General features: G+C 42.0%; 4 protein-coding genes across 5 annotated transcripts; 2 read left to right on the top strand and 2 right to left on the bottom strand.

The window, feature by feature from the left end:
* Positions 1–441: 441 nt before the first annotated feature.
* Positions 442–3,922, bottom strand: c1galt1c1 (C1GALT1-specific chaperone 1). The gene is made up of 2 exons (XM_061686377.1): positions 3,680–3,922; positions 442–2,255 (listed from the first exon to the last, which is right to left on the bottom strand). Exon 2 carries the CDS (start codon positions 2,243–2,245, stop codon positions 1,295–1,297), a length of 951 nt encoding a protein of 316 aa, XP_061542361.1. The 5' UTR covers positions 2,246–2,255; positions 3,680–3,922; the 3' UTR covers positions 442–1,294.
* Positions 3,923–6,208: 2,286 nt separating this feature from the next.
* urp1 (urotensin-related peptide 1) lies at positions 6,209–8,401 on the top strand. Its single transcript, XM_061686630.1, has 5 exons — positions 6,209–6,299; positions 6,998–7,120; positions 7,215–7,255; positions 7,355–7,460; positions 8,370–8,401. Exons 1-5 carry the CDS (start codon positions 6,209–6,211, stop codon positions 8,399–8,401), a joined length of 393 nt encoding a protein of 130 aa, XP_061542614.1.
* A 490-nt stretch (positions 8,402–8,891) lies between these two features.
* Positions 8,892–15,081, bottom strand: clic2 (chloride intracellular channel 2). Of its 2 annotated transcripts, none has more exons than XM_061685526.1 (6): positions 14,443–15,081; positions 12,226–12,371; positions 11,475–11,600; positions 10,648–10,748; positions 10,378–10,559; positions 8,892–9,539 (listed from the first exon to the last, which is right to left on the bottom strand). In XM_061685526.1, the coding sequence occupies exons 1-6, from the start codon at positions 14,494–14,496 to the stop codon at positions 9,378–9,380; spliced, it is 771 nt and encodes a 256-aa protein (XP_061541510.1). In that variant the 5' UTR covers positions 14,497–15,081; the 3' UTR covers positions 8,892–9,377. The 2 variants fall into 2 exon arrangements, with proteins under 2 accessions (XP_061541510.1, XP_061541509.1); XM_061685525.1 differs by having other exon boundaries at positions 12,226–12,335; positions 14,443–15,078.
* si:ch73-335m24.2 (protein eva-1 homolog C) lies at positions 14,566–23,137 on the top strand. Its single transcript, XM_061686629.1, has 9 exons — positions 14,566–14,656; positions 18,099–18,218; positions 19,257–19,462; positions 19,543–19,666; positions 20,140–20,292; positions 21,241–21,384; positions 21,510–21,581; positions 21,695–21,775; positions 22,449–23,137. The coding sequence occupies exons 1-9, from the start codon at positions 14,566–14,568 to the stop codon at positions 22,835–22,837; spliced, it is 1,380 nt and encodes a 459-aa protein (XP_061542613.1). The 3' UTR covers positions 22,838–23,137.
* The last annotated feature ends 898 nt before the right edge of the window (positions 23,138–24,035 follow it).

The raw sequence follows: 24,035 nt of genomic DNA, 5'->3' as shown, positions 1-24,035 counted from the left end.
GTTTTAAAAAAAATACAAATAAATAAAGGACAGGAAATAAATTCTAGCCATTGGAGGCTATAAGTGGATACATTTTAGCGGATCAAAGGCCTACTAATAAAGATGCCAGACAAAGTAGTATCCATCTTTCCAGGTCGTGCTACTAGTATTTGATAGACAGTTGAGCGGGGCATGATTCAAGTGCATTCAACAGACAGCCTTAGCGCTCAAGAGCGGAAAGAAGCCTTATTTTATATGCAGTACATTGGGATTTTTTTTTTTTTTTTTTTAATCATTCACTTTTGGCAGGTTGTTAACAACACTTTTCTGTGGTGACAAATTTACAAGAAGGGACTTGATTTGAGCTAGGTCAGTAACGTACTAAACAGACCAGCTGTTTTACATATGTAATTCAGCGACAGTAAAATTGCCACCATAGAGGTTTGACAGTAGTCATTAAGATTGTAAATTAAACTGTCTTTAATAATCATTGACAGGACTTGATATCCAGTTTCACAATTCTTACAAATCACATTTCTTGTTAGTGCCAAGTGCAGATTATTCAAAAAGGATCATTCAACACACACACCCACATTCAGTCTCTAAATCGGTACAATTAACCTTCCTTTTCAGGGTTTTATCTGTCATTACATTTATGATTTCCTCCATACATAAAAAAAATCCCAATCAAACAAATTTGGGTTAAATAGTTTTTGAAACTTTTTTTAAGAATTGCATGGCGGTCTGGATCAAATGCTATAGGCATTGTAGGGAGAGAGAAAAAACGTGAATAAGCAGAGATAAACCCCCAGCAAGCATTTTCTGGTACCGTTTCCCACCCCAAAAAGAAAAACAAAACGAATCCACCAATTGGTGCATCCGCGGGTACCGAAACACACACATGCGGGAGTCCATTGCACATTGTAAATCCATAGCAGTCAAAAACAGAGCAAACAGGACATGGCGTGATTTATGTTGTGTCTGTACTTCATGTGTCCAGTTACGCAACTTTGGGAACACACAGGCATAATTTGATATTTATTAAAAACAAACAAAAAAAGCTGTATAACAATATGACAAAACAAAATTTCAGGTAAGCCATGTCACATTATCAACGCAATTCCTAGCTTAGTCTTCATTCAAAGGTCGGTCTGTGCCCGTTGCCTGTGTTTATCAACACCACAGGAATGAGGTGCAAAGTGCAACAGGTACAAAACTTGTAAAAACTGGATTTCCCCCCAGTGAGGATCCAGTTAGAAAACCATCTTCCCACCCAGCAGCTAGTACAAAAAGGGCCCGGTGCAACCAGTCGGTCCTAGTCATTGTCCGAACCTTCCGGTGGGTCAAACGTCAGCAAGTCGTGGAACTCGTGGCCGTACGGACGAAGCCGGTAGACACCGTACATCATCACCTGCATCTGGTTTGGGGTCATGCCGTTGAACGTGACGGCCAAGTCGGCGCAGCAGCCCTCCACCACGTCATTGGGGTTGTTCTTCATGCTGTCCTTTATCAGCGCCTCCACGCTCTTGCCGTTGAACAGGCCCATGCCTCGCGCGTCCTCGCCGTTCTCTGCGAATACGCCCGTGTACTTAAGGCACACGGCCAGCTGCTTGTCTTCGCTCAGCTTCCACAGGTGGTTCACGTTGACGGGACACATTTCCTTGTTGTTCAGCACGTGCACGAACCTTTTCAGAGCCTCGTAGCTGAGGACGATGCCGCTCTCGTACGCCACGTACTCCAGCTCCCCGGACTTCAAGGCGTTGCCCATGTAGAAGGGCTCGCCGGGGTCCTTGGTGAGCAGCAGGTACTTGAGGTTCTCGATGATGGCGAAGGTGGTGGGCTGCGCCACGAAGAACCAGCGCAGGTCCCCGGCATTCTCATAGGCGTGTTTAAGAGCTTTACACAACCTCGCCCAGTCGTCTCTTTCGTGCAGTTCGACCGCCTCGAGGGCCTTTGACGATTCCGAAGTGTAGAACACGGCCTTGTCGCAGTGTTTGCTCCAAGTGCCCATGGCCGCTGCCCAGTAGACCAGAATCTTCGGCTGCACCATGACGATGCAATACACGCGCACTTGATCTTTCAACTCCTGCATCTGGGAGTCCGATAGTTGCTTCAGGTCGTTGCTACTCGGCGCCTGGACGTGATGGTGCTGGTGACGGTCCTCCGAGCCGGACCCGGGGCTGTAACTGCCCAGGAGCGAGAGCAATAGACTGAAGACGCCTCCCAGGGCCACCCCTTGGACAAAAGAGCCTCGTTCGGACCACATCCCGACAGGACTGCCGAAAAAGAACAAGACAACTCAGAGCACTACCGGTACTGTCACACCTACAAGTTCGGTTGACGTGTTTGTCAACTTGGTCCAAACTTTACAAACAAATCACGTGAAGAAGGCTTGGTGTACAGTAATCCCCTGCATATTTGTGGCTCACAATTCACAAATTTGCCAACACTGGTGTAACAAAGTTTACTGATGTTGTCATTTGACTAATATTTAAATTTGTTTGATGATTGGAAACAAAGTATGACAAACACCCCCCCCCCCAAAAAAAAGAAATCAGGAAGGGGGCAAACACTTTCACACCACCGTACATGCATTTTTTTTTTCCCCTGTGGAACCTATCGAGCTCGTCGCTGAAAACACCAAATTAACCCCCACAAATAATCGACAGGTTTGTAATTACTCATAGATGTCACAAGATAGCAAAGTGCGTAAAACAGACTGGAATCCTGTTTGGATTGATTTATTTACAGTAGTCCGTCGTTTACTGAAGGATTACCTTCGAGAATCCCACACAAGAGACAAAAATCCATAAAGTACTGAACATATATTTATTAACTCTATATAGTTTAAAGCTTTACATAGAATACAATGCAAAATATGCATGTGAGGGTATTATTTTTGTCCACTTGAGGTCGCCATCCTCACATTCTACACTGTAGTATCTATGACTTGGAACGTGTGCTGCCTAGAAACAGGACTCCACTGGTCCGTGTGGAAAAATAATTGCAAAATCCCGTGATTAAAAAAAATCCATAATGTAATATCTAGACGTAAAAAACTGTGAGTGGTCTTCACAAACCCAGACGACAATAATAATAATAATAAGAATAATAATAATAATCAGGAAAGAGCCAACACTGTGCATCTAGAGCAGTGGTTCTCTACTAGTGGGTCGGGACCCAAAAGTGGGTCACGGAGACCTTTTGGGCGGGTTTCGGACAGGTAGTAAAACATTTGTAGCAAAACAATACAGACTTTTAAAACTATTACAGCTGCTTTGGTCTGCAGCATTCATTTCCTAACAATTAGACAAACTATTTATGTTGCCGTTTCCGAGAAATAAAAGACCAGTGCCAACATAAATGTTTGTACACGCAGTTAGGTTGATACAAACCACCTTCACATTCGGCTCATCAATACCGCTGCACAAAGTGATGTGAAATCACACAAATGTGCGCACTAGCACTTTACACAAACTGCATCAGTTGTTTCACTCACTTTTAGGCTTTGGTACACAATATTAATTCATGCTAAGTAGACTACACCGGCTAGAAGTTGCTGAACGGCGATAGAAGTAAAAACATAGAGCTGAAGACGTTCACTGGAGTGGGGCATTCACTGTCAAGGTTAAATCAAGCCCTTGTTGACGTTTACATTAGAGAAGAAAAAAAATAAATAAATAATGAAGCCAAAACTTACAAGCGCGAAGTCGCTGTAGCCCAGAAGCTAACAGTTAGCCGACTGTCACCGTAAAGAAGAATTACTTTAGCGAGGGCGACGACGGAGCATTCCCGGGCGCCGCCCCAGCTCCGGCTCCAGCTCCGGCTGGTCTATCAACTCCCACTATTCCAGTTCGACGAGATGAGCATTCAAAGCCAGGAATGCTGCGTCCGCTTGCCCATTTGATGTGCGGAGTGTGGACAGACTGTGTACTGCACATTGACCTGCTTCCGCCTCTTGGGTCACGTGTGCTCGCTGGCCCGACGCGTTATGCTCTGACGTCACGGTACGTATAGCGTGTACAGGAAATGGTCCACCCTTCCATTTTCAGCGCCGCTTATCCTGCCTGCATCGTTTTATTTTTGAACATTTCACAAAATTCCAATATTTCCGGCTTAACTCTCTTTGATGGAGAGTTAAAGGTTTCGCAGCTAGCGAATGACACTGTTTTGTATCTCAAATACAAGCTGCACTACTCAGGAATTTTCAGATCCTTCATGCCTTAAACTAAATATCAACATATCTGAAATATAATGTCTGAAACTAATGATACATTTTTGTTTCATATCCGCGACAAGCAATCAGTTCAATATTTAGTGTTTCATATCACAAAAATCTCCTCCCAAAGACTGATTCTACTTTTGCCTGAGAACACAAAAAAAGAAAGAAAAAGAAATCAACCTTTTCATTGGTGGAAGAGTGTTCTTTTCAAAAGATGAGGGTGTGTCGAGATTTGTTTATCCTACTTTGACACAACTTTTATAAGTGGTTCACTCTGTAAAGACATTCACAATTTGTTTGAAAAACCAACAAACGTTACCATCTTAAAAAATGACATTCTTAGTTTGGAGAGTGCAAAGGGTGGGTAATAACTTCTTTTTGTTTTCCATCTAAACCCCACTTTTAAATGGCTTAAGAAGTGCATGGGGAGACAGCAATCAAAATGACCAGTTAAACCTTTGAAGTTTTATTAACAGGCCTTATTAGCATGGAAATTGTGCCGTGACTAACTTTTCTCCTCGTAAAGGAATAATTTGGAACAATGGCAGTCCTACCGTTAAAAACGACTCTCTATTTTCTATTCCTTTCCATTTCTTTTGCCGTGCTTGCTTCGATTTTCCCAGGGTATTCCCGCTTGCTCCCACCTTCCAAAACATGCATGTTAGGGCAATTGACCGCTCTAATTTCCGCCAGTGTGCAGATTCACGTATGTGGCGCGTGCAGTGTATACATTGCCGTTTGCCAAACGCAAATAGCCTGGCCTCCCCGATCACATTGACAACTTAACAGAAAAGTCAACTGCTTTAGCAGAACCTGGTGCCGTTAGGTGACGCTAATCTGCGTAGCCAAGAAAACTCAACACAGCTATGCTAACCTTCAGGATCTTCACCCAGCCGAGCTGAAAAGTCAACTTGGAGGCGCTACCATGTAAATTAGCGCTGCTATTATAGACTGATAGAGCAAAAACAAATTGGTAATATGGTCCCTTCAAAGTTGAACAGACCAAACTCTTTTTTCGTTTAACCCGGCCCAGCAGCGAGATGTATTAAATGTCATTTTCCATCACAACTTCGGAGACGTGGAGACAAGCTAATGCATCATCTGATACCAGCGAGGCCCATTAGGGACCTTTCACTTTGACAAAAGGCCCCGGCAGCCCGGCAGATTACTTCAGCCTCCCGAGACATTCTTTGAGTCTTTTAAAAAATAGTTTTGTCCCGGCGAGTTTACACTTGACCACACGATTGCACATGCAATTTTCATCTCAAGGTCGGATAATGAAACATTTGGGGTGTTTCAAGTCCACATTTTTTTCACAGTGGTTTTTTTTCCCACCACACTAAGAGTTTTGAATCTGCCAACTTATAATGGTTAATTCACTTTACGGGGTCTTTAACATATGAGTTCATCTCAGACAGATTTTTGGAAATTGATGCAGATGGCAATTTCGAAGTGTTCTGGAAACTGTTCAATAAAAGTAATTGTAATACATGGATTACAATGAAAAGTATGTACCCCTTTACCTTATGAGCATGTTTTGGGGCCTCTGTGTTTTTTTGGTTTTTTGTTTTGCTTTGTTTCGTTTTAATGGATTGACCTACTATTTGCTAATCGAGACAATTGTCGGACGGGTCATTGATTAGAAAGTGACGTGGGCTCTCGGCACGAAAAACGTCAGACGTGAGTGAGCGATGATGCTTTTGAGGACGGCAGACGCGGCGTGGCGGCACGGCACATAAAGCACGGCGGCTTCGGCGGACAGCCGCGCGTTATTAGTGAGGAAGGGTAAACATTTGTTAGGGCTCTCTGTACAAGCACAGATAGGCCGCAGCTGACTAGACAGGCTTCCCCTAAATGGTGTCGATGACGCCCGATCCATTAAGGAGCGATGCTGGTTGTGATGATAATGTATCGATCACTCGTGATGGATGGGCGGCGTGCGGGTATATAAGTCAAGTTCTTGGCCAAGCTGGCAGCAACTAAGGGCCCACTGCGGAGAACGTCAGCATGCTGTCTCTGGCTGTGCTCTACCTCCTGGCTGCAAGATGGACGCATGCGCTACCTCTCTATCCCGACTCCAACCTGGAGACACAGCCAGGTGAGAAGAAAATTGCTCATTTGCCCACTAAAATATTGAAATCTTTTCGTGGGTATGGCACAAGACAGCTGCCCATTGTTTTATATATATATACACACTTTTGTATGTATGGTATGATAAGTGAATACACCACTGTTCAAATGTGCCGTTCAGGTGTTTTGTATTAGAAATAATAATCCAAAAAAAGTCAATATAACAATGTATTCTTTTTGATAGTCCCCTTTATTTTAATGTATTTTATTTTAGCTGCACTATTTATTGTACTCTCTTTTTGTGATAACCTGCTATTTTAATAGGGGTGTGATCGCTTTCTGCCTTCCTTTTTTCTTTCTTTTTCAATTAAATGCTACATCTATCTATTTTAGATCAACTATTTCTCTCTTTTTTTTTGTGCTTTCCAGATGGACGTTATTAACTTATAACCTTCGTTTTTTTTCTTTTTCATTTGAATGGTACGTTATTGGAATGTATTCATTGTAATTGTATTTTATGTTGTGCTCTCTTTTTGTCAACCAGAATGCCTGCTAATTTAACAGTAGTGCATTTACTTTCCATCTTATTTTTTTCCCCGTTTTCAATTACAGTAAATGGTACACGTCTTTCTTTTCTTTTCAACGGAAGAATATGATACATAATTTAAAAAAAATAATAATAATCCAGCAATAATCTTTGACGTATTCTGAATGTTTCCCTCACAGATTTCCTTCAGAAGCTGGCGTCGGAAGACGCCTCCTACAATACAGACGGGGAACAGAGGGAGGCGAATCACGTGTATCCTCTCCTGATGCAGCAAAATGGGCAAAGAGAATCCTGGAGTAACGGTACAGCTAAATGTATATTCATCTGCACCATTGAAATTGCAGACATCAGCAAATGAGTCATTGTAACGTTCTCGTTTGTGTTTTTGGGTTAAAGGGCCCAGGGATTCAGCTCAACAGGACAACTATGCAAACATGGTAAGTCTGAGCCCACGTGAATACATGTAAATAATCATTAAAAAAAAAAGACCTTCGTCTGCATGAGTCCATCATGTTTTTCTGTGGTCACGTGTGAAGATTGAGGGTCTCAAGGCGGCGGTTCTGAAGCTGGCCGCGGCCGACAAGCTTCGCTCTCAAGCTTTCGTCAGGTCAGAGCAGGTCTTGCCCAAAACCAACAAAAGAGGTGAGACATGTACAAAAATGTATGTCTGGCATTCATTAGGGTTGAATTCTATTTAGGTGTAGTCCTTTATGGCGCGAGCAACCGTATTTGGTAAGTTGGTAGCACGGTGCGTTAGTGGTTTGCACGTCCGCCTCACAGTTCTGGGGTCAAATGTGTCGAAGCGAGCTATTTGCGCTCGATATTGTGGAAATACATCAACACAGGCGGAATGAAGAAGTGGTGGAGTTATAGGAGACTTCTCCGCCGCTTGAAGTGTCCAAAAGAGTGACTAGATTTGTTCTCAAGCTAGTTGCAACATGCAAAGTTAATTCACAATGCATCAAAATAGCAAATGATGTGGGGAAAGTCAAATAGTATCGAGTTTGTGGGGAGAATATGAACCCGACCCTATTTGGACATATGGGGTTTCCGCCCGACAGCGACAATATTTTTGATTGTTATGCGAGAACCAAAATAATAGGGACGGCTTTCAGTGTGACGCAGTGCGGTTCTACACCACTCCAAACTACGTGTACAACCGCGACAACAAATACTATATTGTTGAATGAATACCTCTCTTACAGAACTGAGCATTTTCACCTTTGTGAAGGCAGAATTCCGGATACAGCTCTTGTATTGGTTCTCATGTGATTGTACAGGTGTACCTAATGTTGTGACCGATCGGTGGACGGTCTTGATCGAGCATCAACTTAAATACTCCTATTGGGTACTTTTACTTCTCAAATATCTGTATCATCACCACCCCGTGGGGCAACCTTTTCAAGATAAGGAAAACTCAAGTAAAGTAATAAATAATGAAGATGAGAACAGTAAATAAATACCATTGTTCAATAGTATTTATGAAAATACAAATTTTTTTGGGGGGGGGGTTACAATTGTCTTGATTAATTGTGTGTGTGACTTTCACAGCGTGTTTCTGGAAATACTGCGTGACCAATTAGACACCAGCGGCGATTCCACCACAAGATTCACCACTGAGTGAAACTAGAAAATCTTAACTGAGAAAGAAAATCTATTTTTTAAAGTTGTAAAGTTGTCTTTTGTGACCTAATAAACTATTAGACAATTGATGCATGTGTTTTTGGTGATATTTCTACTTGGGCTGCAGTTCTCTGATGTTTTTAGACTTGCTCATTCTACCAATTAATCGAGTAATTGTACACACATTTTTGCATTATTAAACAACAACTCATTTGTCCACGGAGTGGTATGTGAGTCTGCAGTAATATTAGTCGGCGAAGGCACAGATTTAGTTTTTTTCTGACCAAATTATTTGAGTTTTTTTTTTTTTTTTTTTTTGATTAATCCTTTCAGTCCTAAATTCCACGTAAATGGGATTTTTTTTCTTTAAAAAAAAGTCAACGAAAAAAAATGCTGAAAGACATTACAGCTTGACAACAGACGCACAATCTTTACAATCAAGACGACAAACACCTTTGCTTGTTTTATTTGTCTGAAAGTTGTACATTTCCAACATGTCAACTGTGCTAGTACAGAATACGACACACAAGAATAGTTGGTTTACTGCATAAAAAAAACATTTTTAAACAGATTTGAGGGGTTCTGCTGTGAAAATATATTGTATGTATGTACACTATAAACACAAATCTGGTCAATTAAATTAACAGTCAATAGCACAATTGGCCTCGTAGGTGACTAAAACAGTCAAAAACAATTAAAAAAAAAAAAAAAAGTGTGTTCTGAGATGGTGGGAAACCAGTGGCATGTGGGCAATTCTTGTTTGGGTAATCCTTAAAAAAAAAAAAAAAAAAGGAACCTCAGAGGAACTGTAATACAAAGTCCCAAAACAAAAACAACCAAAAAGTTTCCCTGTACCTGTCTTTAGGTGACTGTTGGTTGTACTTGTAATATCTTTGGCACCACACAGAAACCCTCTAAAGATGGCGAATGAACATTTTATTTCCTCTTATTGGCCACGCCGAAGTAAGCCTTCTCGATCTCGATTTCGGCCGGACACGTCTGTTTGAACTCCTCCCGCTCGTAGGCGTTGTGCAGGTACCGCCACACGCCCGTCAACTGAGCCGGGATGTCAAAGCCGCAGTACTTCTTGGAGGCAACCTGGTATAAAACAAAATGCGACACTTAACAATCCACATGCTGGGCCAAATGCGGGCCAGGGGCGCGTGTCATTTCCTCTACGCAACGGACAAATCATTAGGAACACCTGCACGCCTTTTAACCCTTACATACTGTTCATTTTCCATGTTCGCAATTGTGACCTTTTGGCATAATAATTGAACACTCGTCCCTCGCCACGTCACGGTTAGCTTTTTGCAGCTGCACTGTATCACAGATTTCCAAATCGTACAAAATACGTGCAGGAAAGAGTGTCTAAAAGACAAAGAATGTCCCAAGTTTGGTATCATTTCACGAAAAAAAAAAAAAAAAAAAAAAACGACGATGAAGTGTAAAGCAGAGCCGGCTAATGCAACTGCACGTCTATGGTAAATGAAAACATCGTTAGCTAATTTTATACAGCCTTCTACTGCTAGTGAGAACAAATTGTAATCCCTCCACAGGATGCAGCTGCCACTGTCACTTTATTGAACAAACGGCAAGAAACACATTCCTTAACAAGTTTACACGCCGAGTAACTCCACACGCAGACTGGCTAATGGCTCTCCAACACGGCAAACTCTACACTCTCTTCGCTGGCTCGGACGTCACCCAACACGCACGCATTCACACACACACACACACGTTCAAACTCACAGATACTACAGCGTAGAACGTGAGGAAGACGACCCAAAGTGGGCCAAAATAGTACCTGCGCCTCACGTGTATAGTTTGTATCGGCATTATGTTTCAAGCTTTCAAATAAATATGGTCGCAAATTTGTATGACTTCTATGGTTACGTTCAGGATGTATGATCATTCTTCATAGTGACTGTCTCACCCTGATGACGTGCAGTTTGGGCAGCAAGTTGCAGTCAGCTAAAGTTAGGCGGGCCCCGTCCAGGAACTTTCTCTCGGAGACGCCGACTCTCCCTCTTGAGTTGTGGTTGATCTCCTCGGGCAGGGGAGAGTTCAGGTAATCGTCCAGACGCTTAAATTCCCGTAGCAGGTTTTTCTCCTGAACTGGGAGATCGGACATAAGAGCGTAGTTGTGATTTGTCCACCTTTATTCGATCCACCTTCGACGATGGCCAAAAGGAAGCCGACTCACAGGCGTTGTTCGGTGTGTTCTTGATGAAGGCGGAGAACTTTGCAAAAATGTCAGCACCCACGTCAAAAGACTCTTTGTTTATTGGGCTGAGGTGCGGATACCTGCACAGGGAGGATGTGTTTCTTTCAACATGCGTCTCGTTCATTGTTTTCGTGCACTCACGGGACACTTCATTAGCTACATGTGTGCAATGTAATATATGAAAAAAAGGTATGCCTTTACAAAGATAGTAATGGTATGGATAATGTAGGCTTACTTGTTGAGCCCTGGTCTAAAAACACAAGCGCAAACTGCAGTACAATAAATAGAGTGGAAATTAACACAAGAACCCAAGGATCAAGAACGATAGTACTTTTCACCCTCATTTTCGAGCCTCGCTGAAATCAGCCTGTCTCGTGCACATGGGCCCCTGCTCACCCCGCCTCCCGACTTTCATTACCATGACAACTAGGGGTGGAGCTACCGCTACTTGTTGAGCCCCGAGTCTAAAAATGTGAGCGTAAACTGCAATACAATAACAACAGTGAAAGCATCGATGGAATTTTCGCTCGAGAAGGCAGCGCTTCATGAGCAAGCCACTGAATTACACTTGTCAATTAGTTTGCAGATCTTTGCATGTGGCACATGCAGCGGGTACCTTGCCTCAGAATCTACAGCTAACATTTTTTTTTTTTTATGTTCCATTTTCATTCAGTTTGTTCCTGTTCACACAAAAGAAAGTGACTTTCATGTGCAGATATTAGATATACAAACCATTGACACTCACATTCCCTCTATGAGACAATTTAGGGATCCCAAACAAGGCTTTGATAGAACGAGTACAATACCTGGGAGGGTCCAGCGTTTGCTCGAGAAACTCCTCGATTTTGATGAAGTCTGTTTTGAGGGTGCCGTTGTAGAGCAGGAAAGGCGGGTTGGTGCCGGGCGCCAGGTCCTTGAGCTCCGCGGGCTTCCTGAAACCGAGACACACAGGATGGAGAATCGTGGCCGGTCCAGTTCCCGCGGCGTGTGCCGCGGGCTGTGATCGGCCGGAAGCCGAGGGCGCGACGCAGTCGGTAGCGTGTGCGCTGAATTATAAAATCGGTGACAAAGTGAGTCGCGACGCGCAACCGAATTTGAAGTGCCTTGTTAGCGTTCGTCAGTATTTGTTGCGCCACAATGTGTTTTTAGAGTGATTTATGTGATGTTTACTAATGAAACTGACTTTTCCATCCATCGAGAAACATCTCATTGTTTTTTTTTTTTTTACATGTGAAGAAATAACACTATTGACTGTGGAGTAGGAGTAGCCCCCCCGCCATCTTATTACTGGTTTATGTGTTTTGAAACCCTCAATTATCAGCATCCATTACAGGCTTCCTGATCATGTTTTTCCACCAGTAATGACCCTGAGAAGTTCACACGATGCGGGCAAATTAAAGAACGTGTTTGTTTGGAGAGGCGATACAGACCTCTTATATACACACCACGATGGTGTGAAATGTTTTGGACTATTAGAGGGAAAAACAACAACATCCCAGTTCCTCTCGCCTAATAGAAAGTCTTTGAGGACACGACAGGAAGCGGAGGCGTGCTTACTTCCTCATGTCAACAGTGGTCACGGTGAACTTCACTCCTTTCAGCCACAGCACCATGAAGAGCCTCTGGCAGAAGGGACAGTTGCCCACGTTCTCGCCGTCGTGGCCGGCCTGCCGTACACGCGGAGAGAAAACAGAGGTCGGGCGCTTCCTTCCTGCTCGTTAACTTTCCAACGCGCAGGCTAGGGCGGGGCGGTCACTGGTCGGTGGGACGCGGGCATTGTGTCGCAGCGGTAGAAGCGAACGTGCGCTCGCGACGTGACCACGGCGGCTGCTTCGAGCAAGGCCCGTGGACTCGAACCGACCATCCCGACCCGCAGGACGAATTCGGAAGTGAGAAAATGCTGGAGCGGCCCTGCACTTACGTGTCCAGTTCTGTCATTTTGGGAGTGGTTTTAGTTTTTTTTTTTAATGCGAAAAATAGGACTCTACAATATTGTATTGCACAGTAATGACAGTTTTTTTCTTTCTTTTTTTTTTTTGTCATCACGAGAACTCCTGATGTGTCCCATTACGTCTGTCCAGCATCTCTACTATACATTGTCATCATTAAGGTGTGGAATTGTATAGATTTTTTTTACTAATAACAGCAGTTAACTTCTTTTTAACACTGACAGGTTTTATGATGATGATTCATTACATTTCCATTTCTTATGGGGGGGACGGAGTATGGGTACCGTTTGGGAAACGTCACAACTGAAAAACACTTGAATTTTCCATTTAAAGAGCCAAAACTTACTGTTGAAAAAGTTTCAGTATGTCATTTAGAACTGTTTATAAAGTGTTTTATAATGTCATTATCTGTTAAAATAAAACCTTTAATAGATAATGTCATTATTAAAACACACACACTCTTCTTGTCAAGTGGTCTCATCAAACTTTCAAGCGGTCGTCATGCGTGACATCATATTTTTTAATTTTATTTTTGTCTAGTGTTGCCACGTCATTTTATTGTTTTGTTTTGACTAATAATTATGCTTCACTTCATTTCGACAATGTTGATGTTACTTAAAATATTGACAGACAATTAAGAATTTATGAGGCCCTTCATTGTATTTCCATTATTTACGATGGCGGAGAGTTGATTCAAAATTCAAACAAACCGGAGCAATTAAATTACGGGCGTCAAACTCGAGGCCCGGGGGCCAAATCCGGCCTGTGAAAGCAAATCAACTTCATGTTGAAATAATAATCATCAAAAAAGAATCCCCTTTAATTACATTGAGATTTGCAAGTGTGTTCGATTACCCGTGCGCCTTTTAAAATGAAATGAATAATAGTTGGACAGTTTTCATTCACTTCTGATTTCCAAACTAGTTATCCGTCAATTTGTTGCGCAATGTAGGAATAAGAGGGCATTTTACATTGACTGTATATGGCTTTGTAGTCATAATGGCCCTTTAAGGGAAACCGTAACTGTGATTTGGCCCGTGCCAAAAATGAGTTTGACACCCCACACTTAAATAGTAGAACATAGCAAAATTTGCCAAATATAGAGCCAAATCCTACTACTAAAGATATGTTAAGTCGTTCAACACGCCTATATGAAGGGCTTTATTATAAATGTATAAACCCTTTATGACCATTCTATAGTCTGGGTATTAAAGTGGGTGTGCCTGTGTCACGTTTTAAACATCGGAGGCTCTGAAGACACACCGTAACTTGACTTTATCACCGAATAAAGCCAGACAACATCAGTCCCTCCCAACAAAGCACATTTCACAACTCTCATGTATTTTTGCAGCGGGATTTTGGGCAATAACCTACCGGGGTCGTACCCCGCCCAAACCCAGTCGTCCTGTGACGCTCGACAGACTAGGTGCTATAGAAAAGGGATTTCTTGTTATGGAACAAGGGCCCATTTTGTTGCGTGCGGTGGGTGTGCCTGCGTGAGGCTTTGGTGGCCAGTCGTCGCACACTCACTTGGCCGTGATAAGGCTGTGCCTGCGCGCCTGCGCGCTGATAAACACAGCGCCACCGCTCAGCTGATGGATGCAAACGTCAAAATGTCAGTGCTGCATGCAAGCAAATCAAAAGGAGAGGTCCTCTGATTGCTTATATTGATTCCATCTCTGACCTTTGACATTTAAAGTAACAATGTGTCATTCATTTCATTGGCAGAAAGCCTTTCTTCAGATGAAAACATTCTGGGGGCAACTACTTTTTTTTCCTTCTTGCTTTTAAGTTGAAAGTGCAAATCCACAAAAGAAATACTGACCTTAACAAATAACTCAATGCTCGGCTCCTTGTCTGAATGTTGCCGCAGTGCCATGCCGTCCCCAAAAACAAAAGTTGTTATTCACTTCAAAGTCAAAGCAGCGATAGGAGGAGCAAGCGGCTGATGTCGGGAGAGAGCTGGACACCTCAGGGCTGCCGCTTGTTTGCAGGATATATCGGCCTCGGCACACTTGACAAGTCAGTGGAGGGCGGCGGTCCCACAGAAGGGGCGGGGCACTCGCTCTTATAAAATCCACGAGGGCGGCTTAAAATAGCAACTTGTGCGCATGTAGCAATAGGCAGCATCTGATAAAAGCCGTGACTCAAAACATACGAGTTCACTCATTTTGATGTGGTCTCCTCGCATTCCGATAGTGCGAGACGTGTAGGGTGGAATAACGGGGTGTACTACTTTCGTCATTTAATACAAATCATAGAATTGGACACGGGACGGAGACACGAGCAGTGGTTTTCCAACTTTTAATACCTCGCACCACCCAAACACAAAAACAAAACTTAGCTCTCAAAGTACCAACCTATTGACCCATATTAAAATATACCCATATGTATGTTCATCAAAAACGAAGCAGAGATTTCATTCCTAAAAAGTACATTTCATATTATTGTAACCCACTCTAACATTAAGCGAAGTTTGAGTATAGGAAATAAACAACAACTAAAAAAAAAACACAAACGTGAAACAAAGAAAATACCTCAATAAATGTTTGAATACAAACAGTTCCAAAAGATAAAATGCAAATGGGTTGTACTTAAAAGTTAAATACAACTGAACTGTACTTAAATGTACTACACTGGAACAAAAAACATACAAACAAACAAAATAAAGGGTTAAGCCATTGTAACTTTATGCACAGTTTGAATATAGGAAAATCCTTTTTTTTAAACTACTGAAATAATGATTCCATTCAAATGTATTGCGCAGACATTAAATAAAATCTTTACCTCAAGAAATAGTCATAAAATGTATTGTAACTCCACAAAAACTGTGTATTTAAAACAACCACATACAGTACGTCTAGCTTTGCCATAGAAAAGTCTGCGGAACTTAAAGCACACAAACCATAAAAATGCCATAGATGGGCTAACGAGCAACACATGTAGACAGATAATATGACCATACTCAAAGGCATATATTCTTTATCCTCTGCGAAGATCGACAAATAATACTGCAGTTTCCTGAGGAGTGTTGACTGTCGTATTATACTGCCACCAGGTGGCCAAATAATAATCATCATCGTCATCATCATCATCATCATAACCATCAAATCATAATAATCATAATCATAATTAAACGTGTACCTCAAGGCACCACTGTAATCCATACATACCAAACAAATGTGTTTGCTCATAATTACTCAGCATTACTTTTCTAGAACACAGTGCGATTGGCTGATTGGCGACCAGTCCAGGGCGTACTCGGCCTCTCGCTCAAAGTCAGCCGGGATCGGCTCCGCCCGGTGGCGTTTCTACCCCGGTTTTAGCGGGGTGACCAGATTGGGTCCAAGGGCTTTTTCATGGGGGCCGGGCGATTTTGTTTTTGGGGGGGGGGGGGGGGCAAGCCCAGCGGTGGGGGACGCTGGCCCCCCTGAGGTCCACCCCTAGAACCGCCACTGGCTCTAGCTCACCCGCAACCCGAATGAGAGAAAGCGGATGGAAAGACATTTATTGACTCGTTTGGTCTGAATTTATTTCATAACAAAACTTGACTTAATAAGCCTGTGACTGATTTGAGCTCATTAAATACAATAAGCTCACAGTATGAAACAAAGCATGGAAATATGCTTGTGTTCAATTCAATTGTTCTGTTGTTTTTCAACATGAACGCTCTTACACATTTCCTTCAGTTTTGGGACTTTGGTTTCAGGGTTTGTCAACTGCAACTGGCTTGGGTAGGGGAAAAAAATACAGTTTGTATGGAATGATACGAATGCATCATTATTGTTTTTGCCGTTTTTATCATACAAATGGAGTAAAGGTCATTCTCCAGCGATGAAGTGAACGTGCCCCTCAACAATAGTAGTACATAACGCTCCGTTTGGAGATTTACTGTAAGTGGGTATCCCTGACTATAAAAGGAGGAAGTGGAATTTAAAACTCCCTTCTTCACTTGTTCCTCTCCTTACAAGGAATTTGAAGGAGAAAAAAAAACACACTAAATAACACCAAATGCCATCTAAGTTCTGCTTATCTGCCCCACTAATGATTTGAGGAGTTTTTATCACTCTTTGGAAGCGTGACGAATATGAACATATCACATTGAAATCCCTAAGAAAAGCTTCAAATTAACGATCCATTGCCGGAACTCTAAGCGAGGGAGGTTTCCTGCTATCTGGATTATGCGGCTCGCGCTATTCCAGGATATCTGGACTTGGAGGGTTTGACCCTTCTTTATGGAGCTGAATGGAATTTACTTGCTCAATAATATGAGGGAGCGCCACAAATATTGAATGAAACAAAAAGCCGACATTATGTTCTCCACTCGGCTGCCACGCAGGGAGTGTTTATTAGAGATTGTGTGACAAATGATACCATTCACCATTCAGCCTCAGCCTGGGAAATGGTTTGCAAGTGTTTGGCTGCCGTGACAACAGCGGGCTTGGAGGAAGAAAAGCAAAACAAATGCTCAAATAGAAAATGAAAAGTGCTGATTTTGGCATCGCTGGAAGGATCTTCCCCCAAGCAGTACGGATTTCCAGAATCTTCATGGAAACATCAGAGAAACGGGAAATACGGGAGCTCGCCAAAGACCTTTCACTTCCCCTTTTCTCTCAGAGACAAAAAGATTGCGAGGCGCTATCTGTTTAAGAGGCAGAAACATATCTCTGCTGCACACACACACCAACTGGAAGTAACATCCTGGGGGGGAAAAAAAACAAAAACCTTATCTCAGCGAACAGGACCTTCTATGTTGACAAGGAGAGAAACTGGATTTTTGCCGTGACACATGGAAGAAAAAAAAAAAAAAAAAAAAAAAATCCTCCAACCAAGATAAAGCAAAATTGCCTGTCAAATAACAAAACCAGCACCATGGCAACATGTGGGGGGGAAAAAATAATACAAAATAAAATACAACTAAATAAATCAATAAAATATAATAACAAATACAAATATAATGAATACAATAATAAATAAATAATAAGAATAACAAATCAAACGTGTGCATTCAGCACAGAGCTGTTGTTGTTAGTTCATTAGTTTAGCCTAGCCGAACCTCGCCTCGCCTAGCATAGCATCAAAAACCGTAAACACTGGGAAGTGTACACATTTTGGGTTTGGACGAAAAGCCGTGACTGATCGATGCCCTCCTAAAAAAAGGTCTATTGTTTTAAATTCTCAAAATCATTTCCTTTATGTATGTCTGCCCCACTTCCTGTTCCTTGTCGCGGGAATAACTGCTTTTCTCTGCCTATCAACAAGTGGCCAATCAAATCACATGACCAGGCAAATAAATCTCAAAACCTCCGTTAATCTACAGCATGTCGAACAACAATCATAAATCACAATCAATCGTGTATTGCAAACTTCACACATTTTCATTCCCAACACGAAAAAAAAACTGACTGAGAAAAAAAAAACAAATAAAAAAAAAACAATGGCGTCATTGATCCACTGATGTCTTTGCGGGGTCATCAACAGAAACGCAAGACGCCATTACAACAAAAGAGAACACAATGACAGCGCTGGGGAGGTTGGTTTGGGTTCTCTGGGTTTTGGCTCTGGGGATTAACACTGCTCATTCGGTTCCGGATTTCTCTTGTAAGTACTCCAATGGTCATCTATTGTTTTCGAAGTAGACAGCAGAGAATGTTACGATGTGGGTCAAATTCACCCATTTTAAGGTTAAAAAAGAAGAAGAATCTAGAAAAAAATATTTTCAACGTGCAAAATTTGAGCAAAAATGTCTTCAACTGGCCTTATTTTTGCTGTGATCACATCTTTATTATATACACTGAAAATATTTGAATTGTTCTAATTTACAAACACCTACTCAGGAAATGCCTGTCACTAAAGCAGCCGAATGAGTTACATGATGTGTGTCAAATTTTAAAGTTTTTTTTTTTTTTAAATCTTGACTTACTTTTTTAAATGTGAACTTTTTTTGATAGAAATTTCCCCAGAAAATGTATTCAGTGTCAGCTAAATTAGCGTTGACCCTCCTGTTGTGTTGCAGGTCAAATTTATACCGTATATACAGCATATATATATATATATATATATATATATATATATATATATATATATATATATATATACAGGGTGATTGAAAAGTAAATAAAAGTAGAGACCAGCATGGACTTTATGTATAAAAAGCAAAATGACTGTACTTCCGACTGGCCTGACTCACGATAGCGTTTTTGTTTGATGATATTGTGAGTCTTGTTGTTATATACTGTATGTATTTGTGGAAAAGCTTGCACTTTGTGTGCGTGTGGTTGTGTGTGTGTGCGTGCCTAATAATTAGTTCATTGTGAGCTAGTGCCTGGTACTGCCCAAAATAAACAGACACACACACACACTTTTCTATTGTTGTGCATGTTTACACGTGTGGTCATCGTCCCGAGAAGTCTCAAACGGCTACACCCAACAACTGGGACGCCGCCAACCATCGGCAATTGGGATTTAAAATAATTTTTTTTTTTTTTTTTAGAGTTAATAAATGATTCAGGCAGTAAATTCATAATTCATCATTGAGGCACGCCTCCTTACGAAACCCTCAGTCATAGTTCCAAAAGAAGTGTGCACGAACATTCTGTACATGTGACGTCATTCGGGTTTCTGTCTTTTCTCCCGAAGTGTATCTGCACAGTGTTCTGAAGAACCACACGGCTCACGCTTGCGAAGGAGAAACGCTCGCCATCGAGTGTCCCGCCAGAACGTCCGTGGCCGTCTTATCGGCCTTCTTCGGACGCCGCGTTCCTCATCGCTATTTGTGTCCCGGCCAGAAGACAAATCGAACCGACGAAGAGTACGCCGAGTGTTCTTCTGCGGTCGCTATCAAGGTGACTGTTGTGCTAATGTGACACAAACTCGCTGTTATGAGAAAATAATTATATTTTGTGTTGTTGTTTTTCCGATGCAGAAAGTGCTGTCAGAGTGTCAGGATGAGCGGTCGTGTCAAATCCCCGTCTTTGGCCCCGTGTTTGGGCACGACCCTTGCCCGCTCACCAGCAAGTACCTGCTGGTGTACTACAAGTGCAGACCAGGTAGGTAGAGGAGTTGAGAGTTTGCATATATATAATTTTTTACTGCCACTATAATTTTTTTTTTTTTTTTTTTTTTACTACTAACATTTTTTACTGCATAAAAACATACAGTGATGACATAATTAAAAAGAATGTGAAGAATGAAACCGTTTTTAACACATTTGTTTTTTGCTTCGATTCAATGGACTTTGTGCTGTAATACAGCCACAAAAATACATGGAGACGGTCACAGCTCCTCAGTGAGCTGCAGTAATATTAGTCATACTTTGCAGAGGATAAAGAATACAGTAGTTTAGTTTGACAGTAAACATTAACCGGCAATAAACAATTTTAAAAAAAGACTTTTTTTTGAAGAATTATAACCTGTAATTAGAGTCACTCGTATGTCAAGGCACCACTGTACTTGCATCAAGTCCATTGTTCTATAAACCCGTACCAAACACGGCGACTTGCCTGTCTTGCTGCGTTTTCAGCGCACCACCGCACGAGACTGGTGTGCGAGAACGAACGCCTGAGGCTGGCGTGTAAGAACGGCACCGTGCTGGCCATCTACTCGGCCAGCTTCGGACACCTCCTGCACGGAAGGCCCCTGTGTCCTCAGGGAGGGGGCTCGCCGGTGGACATGGGTCAGCAACACTCACAGGAAAACGGAACTCGCAGTCGTCACAGTCGGATGAATCACAGCTCATTGTTTCACTTCTCTTTTTGCGAGAAGCAGTGGCGGGCTGTGCATTTGACTCTTAACACAGCCATGATCATGTTCCAATTAAAGAAACTGACTATACCGCAGGTGTCAAACGTGCGACCCGAGGGCCAGGTTTGGCCCACCGTATTATTTTTGCTGGCCCACGAAAGCAAATCAAATCTGTCCATGTTGACTTTCTTACTACATTGATTTGTTCCTTTCATTTTGGCAGAAAGTCCGCACAAAAATTGGTATTTTAATTTACTTTTTACGGATATTACTGGCGTCTTTTCTCACCTAATCCCTCCTTAACATAAATTTAACATGTGTTTGTATTTTATTGTCACGATTTTCCATGACTTTTGATTTCAAATTCAATATGTCGTTAAATAAGTAAATAATAACAATGAAATGTGAGAGCAATTACTTATATGTAATGATATGATGAGTTGGCATTTATGATTATAGCAGTCAAAATGGCCCTCAGATGGAAACTATAATTACAAAGTGCCCCACAATTAAAATGAGTTTGACACCTCTGCTCTCTATCCAAAAACGCAATATAACAGCACACAAGTGTGCCATGTACATTAGCTAGAGCCGTTCATAATCTATATTTATCTAATAACATGACAAAAACAAAATACAACGAACTCACCAAACATGCTGATTATTAAATGTGTTAATGTGTGTGGATCGAAATCTGATCGGTTAGAAAAAGCAGTTTCTTCGCTCATGCTGTATAGTTGAAGTTACATCATCCAGCACGACTGATTCTGAAGACACACGACAACACATACTGTAGACGCTGAAATCTGATTGGACAAAAACATCTCAACATCCACAATCCACATACATGTATCGGAAGTGTTCCAATTGTCCATTGCAGAGTGTTTGTCGCCATCTGCTCTGAGGAGAGTCTCACGCCGGTGTCATGGCCGAGCGAACTGTTCGGTGCTGGCTGACGCTCAAAGCTTTGGGGACCCGTGTTTCCCCGGCACCAGGAAACACCTGCGAGTGTCCTACACTTGCGGTGAGAAGCCAACTGTCATTTGCTGCTTGCTTGTTTCAACTGAGACGTCTACATGATGCTTTACCTCCACCGATTGCAAATCTATCTATCTATCTATCTATCTATCTATCTATCTATCTATCTAGTGCCCAGGTATGTTCTAGAAGACGTGGGTCGAGGGACAACAGATCCTTTCATGATCTCGGACTACACACACGGTGAGTGTAAACAACAACACCACTATTACGCTGCTGCATTCATGTTATTTGATTAGATTTTTTTGGTAGCATGCATGAATTGGCATCTGAGCCAAGGCCCCTCTCGCCTGCAGGTGGATGGTACACTGGCCCCACCTACAGGCAACAAAATGTTCTACTAACCAACTCTCTGGAGATGATAGAAAAAATGTTGGGTATGTGCACTGACTTATCGTACAAAGGACTTAAAAGTATCTGACGGAATATGCTGCTCATGAAAGAGACGGGACGAAGGAAACATCATTGTTTTATGTGGCTTGATCATCATCAGGGATTTGTTACAGAGTTAAAAAAAAAGATATTTATTTTTTAAATAGGTTTTCAGTATTCCCCTTTTTCATTCATACGGTGGGGTTAAAATATTTCCCACATGTGAATTATTGAAGTCGGGCAATAGATCTCAAAAAGCTGCAACAAAATGTCACAATCCAGAGAACTTCAAGAACAGATGAGAAACTCGTGAGGATAAGCGGCATAGAAAACAGATGGATGGATGGATGGAAAGCGTTACAAAGCCATTTCTAAAGCTTTAGGACTCCACCAAACCACGGTGAGAGCCATTATCCTCAAATAGAGAAAAACATGGGACAGTGGCGAACCTTCCCAGAAGTGGCCAGCCCACAAAAATGAATCCTCGCGGTGCAGTTGCAACATCATCTGCTGACTGCTGGCTATCCCAATTTTGAATCCTTTTTCTTTACCCCGGTGTGGGTTAATCCTTTCGAAGCTCTTCAAAGCACTTCATTGTCTATTCGGTTTTAAAGTTGCATACGTCAAATAGTTTGTTGAGAGTACTTGTAGTCTGACATTTACATGCATTTCTTTCAGGAGTGCCTGAGCGAGTAGCTCTGTATTTCGTCTCGGGGATCTGCGCTGGTCTGGTTTTCCTGCTCTGCCTGTTTGGAGTGCGTTCCACACTAGTGAAGGACGTGAAGGGGCTGGTGTCGGATCTGCACGACGAGCTGAAAGCTTCGAGCGGACAGCACAAGCACCTGACGGACGACCTCTACGATGACGACGAAGTCTCGGATGCCTCGTCCTTTCGTCGCCTGACTCGGTCGTACCGCGCGACGGACATGCTCGGTCCGTCCACGCTCGCCGTGGAGATGATGCCACAGGGTGTTGAACACAGTCGAGATCTGCCCAATGGAGACATGTGGCCACATCCAGACACCAACCCTTATGCCATTCATCAGGTTACTAATTACAGCAATTAGTTTCTTTTAACCTCGTATACTGTTCGGGTCAAATTTGACTCGTCTTGATATTTGACAGCAGTGAAAATATCCTCCATGTTATTCGTTCAACCTGAAATTTGATGAGTTTTCCTAGAGTGACCCAAAATACCCCAACATTTTAGTATTTAACGTCATTTTGTTTTTGTACAGGTGCTCCAAAGATTTTTTTACAAGGAGGCTGTTTCGGGTCAAATTTGACCCAAGTCTACTAAAATCTGCTTTAGATTTACCAGTGTGTGATAAGTCAAGGATAAAGGCGGTCATTTTGAAATTGTGAAATTGTGTTGTCTTTTTATGATAAAGTGGTAACTTTGAAACGGTCCCGAACTGTCTGCGTTGCCGTCACGTTTGCACAGGTTCCCACAGAACCATTGGGAGGATCTCGAAAAAGTCGAAGCGTAAAACAGCACGAGGATGATCATACATACTACACATCATACAGAGGTCAGAGGGTGCCTTGACACCGACCATGAGAACTGAACCCGCAAAATCAAATCCACTTTCCCTTTCCTCTGAAACATTGTTTAGGGAGTAATCAATCATTTTTTAATACCAGACAGGCTATTCATACATTTTAAAAAGAGCTTTAGTTCATCATTTGATATATTTTGTCATTAAAGTACGTAATGTAGATTCATGTAATTAGTTACTCCCCCCAACACCGTACTATAGTACAGTACAGTACAGTACTGTACTGCAGTGGTTCCCAACCTTTCATTGTCTTGAGTATCCCCTGAACAATTTACCCATCACTCATACTTGTTGATGATTCTCCAAAAGTAGAACTCAATGCAACTTATTATTGAATGAAAAATCATTTTATTTTTATAATCACCTGAACGTGAACCTTTCATTCTCAGCCATTGTCTCAAATGAAACATAATTATATACATATATAGCCATGAAAATAAGTCATGTAAATAAATAAAATATGAAATGCCTCTGTTATGTATAACTCATAACATTTACTGAGTGTTATATGAACGCCCTTCTGAATTCTGAGCCACTGGATGGATTTAAGGAAGCTTGAAATAATTGCTTAGTTGCATAAGGAAGGCTGTTTTCAAACTGTTCCAGAAGGCAACACCTCACTGAGATAGCTAGCTAGATAGATAGATAGATAGCTAGCTAGCTAGATAGATAGATAGATAGATAGATAGATAGATAGATAGATAGA

The sequence above is a fragment of the Phycodurus eques genome, chromosome 9 (genome assembly GCF_024500275.1).
Source record: "Phycodurus eques isolate BA_2022a chromosome 9, UOR_Pequ_1.1, whole genome shotgun sequence".
Classification (NCBI taxonomy): domain Eukaryota; kingdom Metazoa; phylum Chordata; class Actinopteri; order Syngnathiformes; family Syngnathidae; genus Phycodurus; species Phycodurus eques.
Note: the sequence above shows the minus strand (reverse complement) of the source record. Positions and strands in the feature narration are given on the sequence as shown.